The sequence below is a fragment of the Thecamonas trahens genome, assembly GCF_000142905.1.
Source record: "Thecamonas trahens ATCC 50062 unplaced genomic scaffold supercont1.43, whole genome shotgun sequence".
Taxonomy (NCBI): Eukaryota; order Apusomonadida; family Apusomonadidae; genus Thecamonas; species Thecamonas trahens.
Window position 1 is genome coordinate 165,009 of NW_013657637.1, and position 8,428 is coordinate 173,436.

The 8,428-nt window shown below is 63.8% G+C and overlaps 4 protein-coding genes across 4 annotated transcripts in view; 2 read left to right on the forward strand and 2 right to left on the reverse strand.

Moving 5' to 3' along the window:
* Positions 1–180: 180 nt before the first annotated feature.
* AMSG_08652 (TspO/MBR family protein) lies at positions 181–1,397 on the reverse strand (the record flags this gene model as incomplete). Its single annotated transcript, XM_013899627.1, has 2 exons — positions 181–977; positions 1,316–1,397. The coding sequence occupies 2 exons, from the start codon at positions 1,395–1,397 to the stop codon at positions 442–444; spliced, it is 618 nt and encodes a 205-aa protein (XP_013755081.1). The 3' UTR covers positions 181–441.
* Positions 1,398–3,232: 1,835 nt separating this feature from the next.
* AMSG_08654 (uncharacterized protein) lies at positions 3,233–5,359 on the forward strand (the record flags this gene model as incomplete). Its single annotated transcript, XM_013899628.1, has 2 exons — positions 3,233–3,826; positions 3,916–5,359. The coding sequence occupies 2 exons, from the start codon at positions 3,233–3,235 to the stop codon at positions 5,317–5,319; spliced, it is 1,998 nt and encodes a 665-aa protein (XP_013755082.1). The 3' UTR covers positions 5,320–5,359.
* AMSG_08655 (STE/STE20 protein kinase) lies at positions 5,315–7,157 on the reverse strand (the record flags this gene model as incomplete). The annotated part of the gene is made up of 2 exons (XM_013899629.1): positions 5,315–6,987; positions 7,026–7,157. The coding sequence occupies 2 exons, from the start codon at positions 7,155–7,157 to the stop codon at positions 5,332–5,334; spliced, it is 1,788 nt and encodes a 595-aa protein (XP_013755083.1). The 3' UTR covers positions 5,315–5,331.
* A 1,106-nt stretch (positions 7,158–8,263) lies between these two features.
* AMSG_08656 (uncharacterized protein) overlaps positions 8,264–8,428 on the forward strand; it is a gene marked incomplete at both ends in the record, with an annotated part of 2,095 nt that continues 1,930 nt past the window's right edge. The window contains one exon of the mRNA XM_013899630.1: positions 8,264–8,277. Coding sequence (XP_013755084.1) covers positions 8,264–8,277 — 14 coding nt within the window. The remainder of the gene's footprint in view (positions 8,278–8,428) is intronic.

Consider the following 8,428-nt stretch of genomic DNA (forward strand, 5'->3'; position numbering starts at 1 on the left):
TTGTAGTGATGGTGGTGATGGTGGTGATGGTGGTGATGGTGGTGATGGTGGTGATGGTGGTGATGGTGATGGGTGAGGTGGGGGGGGGGGGGGGGGGGGTGGGGAGGGGACATTCTCGTGGGAGGGTCTGATCAGGCTTATTAGGCCTGGAGAGCGGGAGAGGGGCAGAGGGGACTGATGGGTTGGCGATCTATTGAAAGGGGATCGATCATCTTAGCTGTTGAGAGTTGTAGATCGTTGTAGGGTTGTGAGGGGTGGTTGCCTTGCAGCTGGTGGGGAACAGTTCAGCCAGATGGGGATCGCGCCGAAGGGCAGGGGGACGGGAGGCGGGCTAGAAGCTGGTTGATGCAGCTAATAGAGGCGAATGATGGGAGTTGGTGGGCCGATGACAACCTCGAAGGACGTGGAGTGGTGAGGTAGTCGGCAGGCGGTTGGAGGAGGTCAAGACTTGCGAGCGACGAGATGCGGATTGAGGCGGATGAGGGCCGAGTTGAGGGCAAAGGCGATAGCGAGCCATGCGAGGTAGGGTAGGAGAAGAAGCATGGCCGGGATGTCGACAGATGCTGCCACGACGATGAGGGCAAGGACGACGGCCATGAGTACGGCCATGATGGTACGCGCGGCAGCCATGCGATGTGCGCCAAAGAAAGTCGGCGTCCAGACGGCGTTAAGAGCGATCTGTGCAGCAAAGAGGGCCGATGCCAGCGGCGATGCGCGGAGGCGTGTGGCAGCAATGATCATGGCTACATACAGCGCCGTCCACACGATGGGGAAGGCCAAGTTGGGCGGAGTGAACCACGGCTTGCGCAGGCCGGCGTACCACTCGCCCGGAGGGAACATCGCCCCAGTCGCCGCCGCCGCCGCCACGCTCACCACGTATCCACAAGTCACTCCTGCCACAGCCATGGTGCTCTCGCTGCTTCCTGTCTCGTCCATCCGTCGCGTCTTCGTCTCCGGAACCAGTCGAGTCTGCCCACCTGCCCCATGTTCACTGCCCGCGTCGGCTCCCTGAGCACCACTTGGCGTCAGCCATTCCTTCTGCCTGCCTTGACATGGTCTCTGTGCGGATGTTGATGTTGTCTTCCTGATGCCTATGCCCATACCGATGCCTATGCCCATACCCATGCCTATGCCCATACCCATGCCTATGCCCACACCGATGCCTATGCCCACACCGATGCCTATGCCCATACCCATGCCTATGCCCACACCGATGCCTATGCCCACACCGATGCCCACACCGATGCCTATGCCCATACCGATGCCCATACCCATGCCCATGCCCATACCGATGCCCATGCCCATACGCCCATACCCATACCCATGCCCATGCCTGCACAGCCCTCCCGATCGATGCCCATGCCCATGCCCATGCCCATGCCCATGCCCATGCCCATGGATGGGGTGCAGGCAGCCGACGGAAACAAGCTGACAACAGCAGCATACCCAACTCGGGCAACTGGGGCGGGGACCAAGAGCAAGTGACCATGACAAGTGAGACATGGGGTATAGGACGGATGGCTGTGACCATGGCTGTGGCTGTGGCTGTGACTGTGACTGTGCTGGCGGCAGAGCCAGTGGCCGCCAGTGACCTCTTGTCGGTCCATGCTGTGCGGCGGTCCGAGGCGTATCTGGTGGATGTGGCGGCATCGGACGAGTTGGGCATGGCTGTTGGCGTGGCCAAGGACGGCCGAGTCTGGATGTATCCTTATGATGACTCTGTGGTGCCGTCAACCGTCGCCTGGGCTGCCGGCGAGCTGGTTCTTGATCTCCGCGGCGTCGTTGATACCTCCATCGAGGGCGGGCTGCTCTCCGTCGCCCTCGCGCCGGACTTTTCTGCATCCGGCCGGATGTATGTCAACTATGTTTGCACATCGGGTGCACAGTGTGTGTACCCGTGTGCCGGAAGCCCCGGATCATGCCCGTCCGGCGAGTCGTGCACAGCTGGGGTCTGCTCTGGCGGCGGCGTGTCCATGATCGACGAGTATGTTGTTGACCTTGCCGCCAAGAACGCGAGCTTCTCGCGGAACATCCTCAAGGTTCTCCAGCCTTGGCTCAACCACAACGTGGCGGACATGGTTTTTGAACCGGAGGCGCGGCAGCCGACCGACGGTTCAGGCGCGGTGCTGCTCGTCGGCGTTGGTGATGGTGGTGCCCACTCGGATCCGCGCAACCTTGCCCAGAACCCAGCCGAGCTGCATGGTAAGATGCTGCGGCTGCTTGTGCCAGCGTCGACTGCTGGGGCTGAGGGCGCGCTCTGGGGCCACCACAGTGTGCCGGCAGACAATCCGCGCGCGGGCTCGATCGAGTTTGCGCGCGGGCTGCGGCACCCGTGGCGGTTCTCGCTCGACGCTGAGCTCAACCCGGGCGCGCTGCTGGTTGCCGATGTGGGCCAGGAGTCGCGCGAGGAGCTCAGCATTGTCCGCGCCGGTAACAACCTCGGGTGGCCACGGTGGGAGGGCTCGATGCTCTGGCGGGCCGACACCGCGCTCTCGGATGGGGCCTACGTCGGGCCGGTGGTCGAGTACCCGCACTCGATCTCGTCGACAGGATGGGCGTCGATCACTGGCGGCTTTCTCCTCCGCAACCAGACGTGGTTCCCCTCGCTCGTCGACCACTACGTGTACGCCGACTACATTCACGGCCTCCGAGTGGCCAACGAGGTCACGCCCCGGGGCTCGCTCGAGTTTGGCGACGACGGCTTCCTCGAAGTCAAGCTCCGCGACGACATTGAGCCGGCCAGCCCCGTCGCCATCGAAGGTATCGTCTCGATGGCGCTCGTTGGTGAGCGCCGGCTTTACGTTCTCGCGCAGACTGGCATCTACGAGCTTATCGATCCGCTTGCCGGCATCGCCTACGACTTTGAGACCAACGCCACGGTCTCGCGCTCGCCGGCGTCTCCTCCTGCGCTCTCGCGGACAGCCTCTGTCATCATCGCGGCAGCAGTTGTCACCGTCCTCGTCGGTCTCCTCGCCGTCGCTGCCGTGTGTGTCCGTCGCCAGGAGCAGTAGTAGACCTCTCGTCCTCACTTTTGCTAGCCTGCAGCCGCAAGTGCTGTGCTATCAAAGACGTGATATACAGCCTGGGTGAGCGGATAGCAGGCGATCGAGCGAATGGGCTCCCGCTGAGTGACCCATGCTGGTGAGGCCGTGGCAGGAGGGGCGGGCGGTCGCCAGGGGTTGGCAAGCAGGCAGCACCGTCCGGGCACACTCGACTCGCAAGCACGAATTGGATGTCCGACCTTCCGCCCGGGTTTGAGGGCATGCCTGGTGGGGCTGCTGGAGGGGCTGGGGCTGGAGGGGCTGGGGCTGCGACTGGTGGTCCGCCTGGGTTTGGGGCTGTCGCTGGGGCTGGGGCTGGGGCTGGGGCTGGGGCTGGCGGCGGGCTCAATCCGAATGCGCCTGTGTGGCAAGGGGCGTGGACCAGCGTAGAGGCTAAGGAGCAAGAGGCGGACGGATCGAGCCGCAAGGGCAAGGCGGGCGGATCGAGCCGCAAGGACGTGTCGGGCACAGTGGATGGAGCTGGGAAGGGCCATAAGGCGGGAAAGGGTGGCAAGGCGGGGTCGAGCCGCAAAGGCAAGGCGGGCGGATCGAGCCGCAAGGACGTGTCGGGCACAGTGGATGGAGCTGGGAAGGGCCATAAGGCGGGAAAGGGTGGCAAGGCGGGGTCGAGCCGCAAAGGCAAGGCGGACGGATCGAGCCGCAAGGACGTGTCGGGCACAGTGGATGGAGCTGGGAAGGGCCATAAGGCGGGAAAGGGTGGCAAGGCGGGGTCGAGCCGCAAAGGCAAGGCGGACGGATCGAGCCGCAAGGACGTGTCGGGCACAGTGGATGGAGCTGGGAAGAGTCATAAGGCGGGAAAGGTGGCAAGGCGGACAAAGTGACAGACTCTGGCGCGGCTTGGGTCGCACCCAAGGTGGCCCCGATTGTCGCTCCGTACGAGGCAGATGTCGGCGTCGGCATTGGCGACGCGTGGAAAGTGGACGTTGACTCGGGCCGTGCGCATCTGCAGCTGCCAGAGGCGACGGTGGCGGGCCTGCGCGCGCGCGGGTGGGCAGCAAGTGCGGCGTCAGTCGCCGCTGCCGTGACCTACGAGTCCAGGCTGGAGGCTGCGGCGGACGCTGCTGTTCGCTCCGCCTCGGTCGACGCCGTCGAGCACATCCTGCTCAACAGTCACCTGGCCAAGGCCAGCATGGTCTCGACCCGGATTGACGGCTCCCCGCCTCGCGCTCTCCACGGCCCGGTCATTGTTCAGATTCAGAAGGTCCGCAACGTGGCGCAGGCCGTCCGCCACGCCTCAGGCTTTGCGTTTGCTGCCAGTGACGATGACGATGAAACATCGATGAGCGATGATGACAGTGACGATGACGACACTGCCGGCGCCGATGCACTGCGCAAGCTGGCAGCGGCCTCCGAGAGTGTGCGGCTCAAGGTGAGATCGGCCGCGAGACTGGCCCGCGGCGGCAAGGCGCGGATGCTGCGCATGCTGGTCACCGACGGAGCGACATCCTTTGCGGCCGTCGAGCACGAACCGCTGCCCATTCCGGACGAGGCGCTCATTCCCGGTGCAAAGATCCGGCTCGCTGGTACTGTCCGTGTCTTCAACGGTATTGTCTTCCTCGATCCGACATGTGTCACTGCACTGGGCGGGCGGGTCGAGACGCTTGCCGCGCGCTACGCCACCCATCAAGCCTCGCTTGCCCAGCCGGCCGTGGCGCAGGTCAAGCGCGCGCCGCGCTTTATCCCGTTTACCGCTGTGGATGCGCCTGCAGCGTCGGCGGCAGCATCGACCGAGCGTACGCGCGGCAACGGCAAGGGAAGCGGACGTGGCAAAGGAAGTGGACGTGGCAAGGGTGGCGGGCGCGGCAAGGGTGGCGGGCGCGGCAAGGGTGGCGGGCGCGGCAAGGATGGCGGACGCGGCAAGGGTAGCGGGCGAGGCAAGGGTGGCGGACGCGGCAAGGGCTTGAATCAGCAGGACACCAGCAAGGGTAGGGGCAAGGGCAAGGGCGAGGTCAAGGACAAGGCTGCGCCTGATGCTGATGGTGCTAGTGCTGATGGTGCGGCAAAGTCCAAGTCGACCCGTGGCCGCAGCCGTAACCGTAACCGCAACCGCAACCGCGGTCAACACTCTGGCCGTGGCCGCAACAACAACAACCGTGGCAGCGCGAAAGCAGACAGCGGGGGCGAAGCCAAGTCAGCCCGCAAGCCCGAGGCCAAGAGCGAGAGCGCTAGTGGCAGCCAGGCCAGACCAGGGCGGGGGCGGGGCAGATCGCGGCGGGGTGCGCCGCCGTCGCGCCGAGGCGCGCCACCGCGGCTGTAGGTCGGCGTTTGTTTACACACGGTAAATGGTGCGGAGGGTGGTCTGCAGGTCGTGGATGATGCGGTCGTTGCGGATCTTTGAGCGTTCGCGGCGGCGGGCCTCGCGCTTGGCGGCGAGCTTTGCAGCGAGGGACGGGCGGCGGGTGGGCGAGGTGGGCGGTGGGCGGACCGAGGAGTCTGCGCGGCGGGCCTTTGCGGCGGCCAGAGTCTTGAGCATGTTGCGCATGTATGCGTCGGTGTACCAATCGGTGAGGTCGAGGTCAAGCGGCGAGAGCGACTTGATGGTGTCCTCCATGTCCATGCGGCAGCCGGCCGGGTCTGAGTCGGGCTCGACGAGCACGTCCGGATCAAACATGGTGAGGTCGAGGAATGGCAGGCGGACAGTGGCGCCCATGCGGACCGAGTTTGCGAGGTCAACGTCGTCACCCGAGATCGTCTCGGTCGTCTTGACGAAACGGACGGCGGTCGAGGCTCGGTCGCGGGCGAGGCGCGGCGAGGCCGGAGCTGCGGTGGCAGCCGAAGCGGCGGCGGCCGAGGCCGCAGCGGCCAGGACCCTGTCGGCAGACGGCGAGGGCGGCGCGGCGGCAGCAGACGCCAGCAGTGACGCCTCGTGATCGTCGGCCGAGACCTGGAGCAGCAGGCGCTCGTCCTCGTCGAGGTTGCGCAGCGCCTTGGAGTTGGGCGAGGTGACAGAGGCCAGGCCGCTGGTGTTGAACTCGATGGTGCTGTTGAACTCGATGGTGCCCGGATTGTATGATGTTTCGTCGTCGTTGTCGTCGATGACAAAGGCCTGGTTGGAGATGGTGTCGAGGCCGGTGACTCGGTAGCCCGGGTCGCGGCGGACGGTGCCCATCTCATCATCAAGCTCGTCCGAGTCGATCTCATCGGCGGCGGCGTTTGCGGCAGCAACGGCGGCCGCCTGCTTGGCCTTGGCAGCAGCCAGCTCGGCAGCCGACTCGGCGGCGGCGCGGGCTTTGGCCTCGGCGGCCTCCTCGATGATGTGGACGACGTCCGAGGGTGAGCCGACGGCGTCGCCCTTGACCCACGGGTGCGAGAGGAGCATCGAGGCCGACGGCCGCGAGCGCGGCTCTTTGGTCAGAGCCTCGCTCAGAAAGTCGGCAAAGAGTGGCGACCAAGCATCGGGGTCTTCGAGCTTGGGCGGATCGCGCTTGGGCACCATGAACAGCACACGCATGGGATGGACCGAGGCATACGGCGGGAGCATCTGGGACATCTCGAAACAAGTGATGCCGAGCGACCACACATCGGCCTTGCCGTCGTAGCCCTGCTCCATGATGACCTCGGGCGCCATCCAGTACGGCGTGCCGACAAAGGTGTTGCGCTTGGAAAAGGTGTCGTGGAGTTGGCCCGAGACGCCGAGATCAGCAAGCTTGACATGGCCGGAAGCGGTAAGGAGGATGTTCCCACCCTTGATGTCCCTGTGGAGGAACTTGTGCTTGTGCAGGTATTTGAGACCCTCGAGCGACTCACGGACAATGAAGGCGATGACATGTTCCGGCAGCGGATGATTGAGATTGTCGAGGAGATCGGTGACCGAGCCGCCATCGCAGCACTCCATGACGATCCATAGCGCAGAGCCTGTGTAGTACGAGGCTATGTAGTGGACAATGTTCCCATGCGAGACCTTGGACAGAATGGCTATCTCGTTCTCATGTCAGCAAGATCCTCGCCCCGTTCCAGGAACACCTGCTTGACCGCAACAGTCTCGCCCGTCGCCACGCACCGCCCTGCGTACACATAGCCAAACGAGCCGCGCCCCAGCAGCACGCCCAGGTCATACAGCGCAGACGGGTCCTCCGACGACGGTTGTGCGGACATGGAGAGCGCGAGGGGTGGGGTGGGTGGCCGTGTGGTAGGGGGGGAGGGGGGGGGGGGAGGGGGGAGGGGGGGGGTGACGCCTTGGCTGCCGCCGCCTGTGGCCGACACGGTGGCAAGGCGAGGAGGGGCGGGAGGAAGAGGAGCTTGTGTTTGGGAGGTCTTGATATCAGCTACTCGGACTGATCATGCAAGTTAAGGGCAAGGGTGATGGAGGTATGGGTACGTGTGCATGCTTTGATGCTCATCTACGTCCTGGTCTCGCTCACGGGTGGGAGCTACCATGACCGGGATCGTGGGCAAGTGCATGGGCAGGGGCATAGCCCTGGTACCGTCGTCGTTGTGTGCATCGTGGAGATTGTTGTGGCCTTCCTGAAAAGAAAGGGGGCCACCAAGCTCGTCCTTGACAAATTGAACAAGAACAGAACTTGATCGAAACCGAAGCACAACGTGTGTAGTGGAGTGCGCCGAGGGCGAAGCTGGCGTCTTTGACAGGTGGAGTCACGTCGCTAAATGGGTTGTCGTCGGTGCCTGGATTCCAGCAGCATTCAGTCCCGATTGAACCGGTATCAGCGCCACATCATATCTACACGGCTGATAAGGGAGTGCATACGACAGCTTGAAGAAAAACGCCGTGCCATGAGGAGCAATCATCCACAACATCGGACGGATGAGTCTGCCGCGGCGCCGCAGTGGCCATGATCACAAATTTTTTGCATCTGCAGCTTCACATTCATTAGGTGCTCATGATCGCATACTTGTGCGCCATCGCACATCAAGAGACAGACTGATGATCGCGATGTTTGCTGCGATCAAAGCGAGTGCCCCTGTCGACCTATTTCGTCGCGATTCTCGGTCGGCCAGCTCGTTCTCTTTAACATCTTCGATGTCGTTGTCGTCGTCAACTTGCACAGGTACAAGTCGACCCACCATATCAGTAGTAGACTAGACCAAGATCGAGGAATTGATCGCATCCCAGCTACTTCTCCGCCGTGTCCACGCCACTTGCTTGATCTCGCCCAGATCTCTGTGTCTGCTCCTCTCCCCTCTCAAAGGACAGACCGCATACTCCAAGTATGAGTGTGGTCATCACCCTACCCACCACACACATGCACACGCACGAGTACCCCCCTCCCCCCCACACCCAGATCCCTCCCCTCTTTCTCTCTCTCTCTCTCTCCCCCCTCCCTCTTGCTGCACCTGATGATCTCGATCGTCATGGCATGTCCTCTGATCGGATCCCCCCGCTCCCCTCTCCCCTCCCCCCCCCCCCC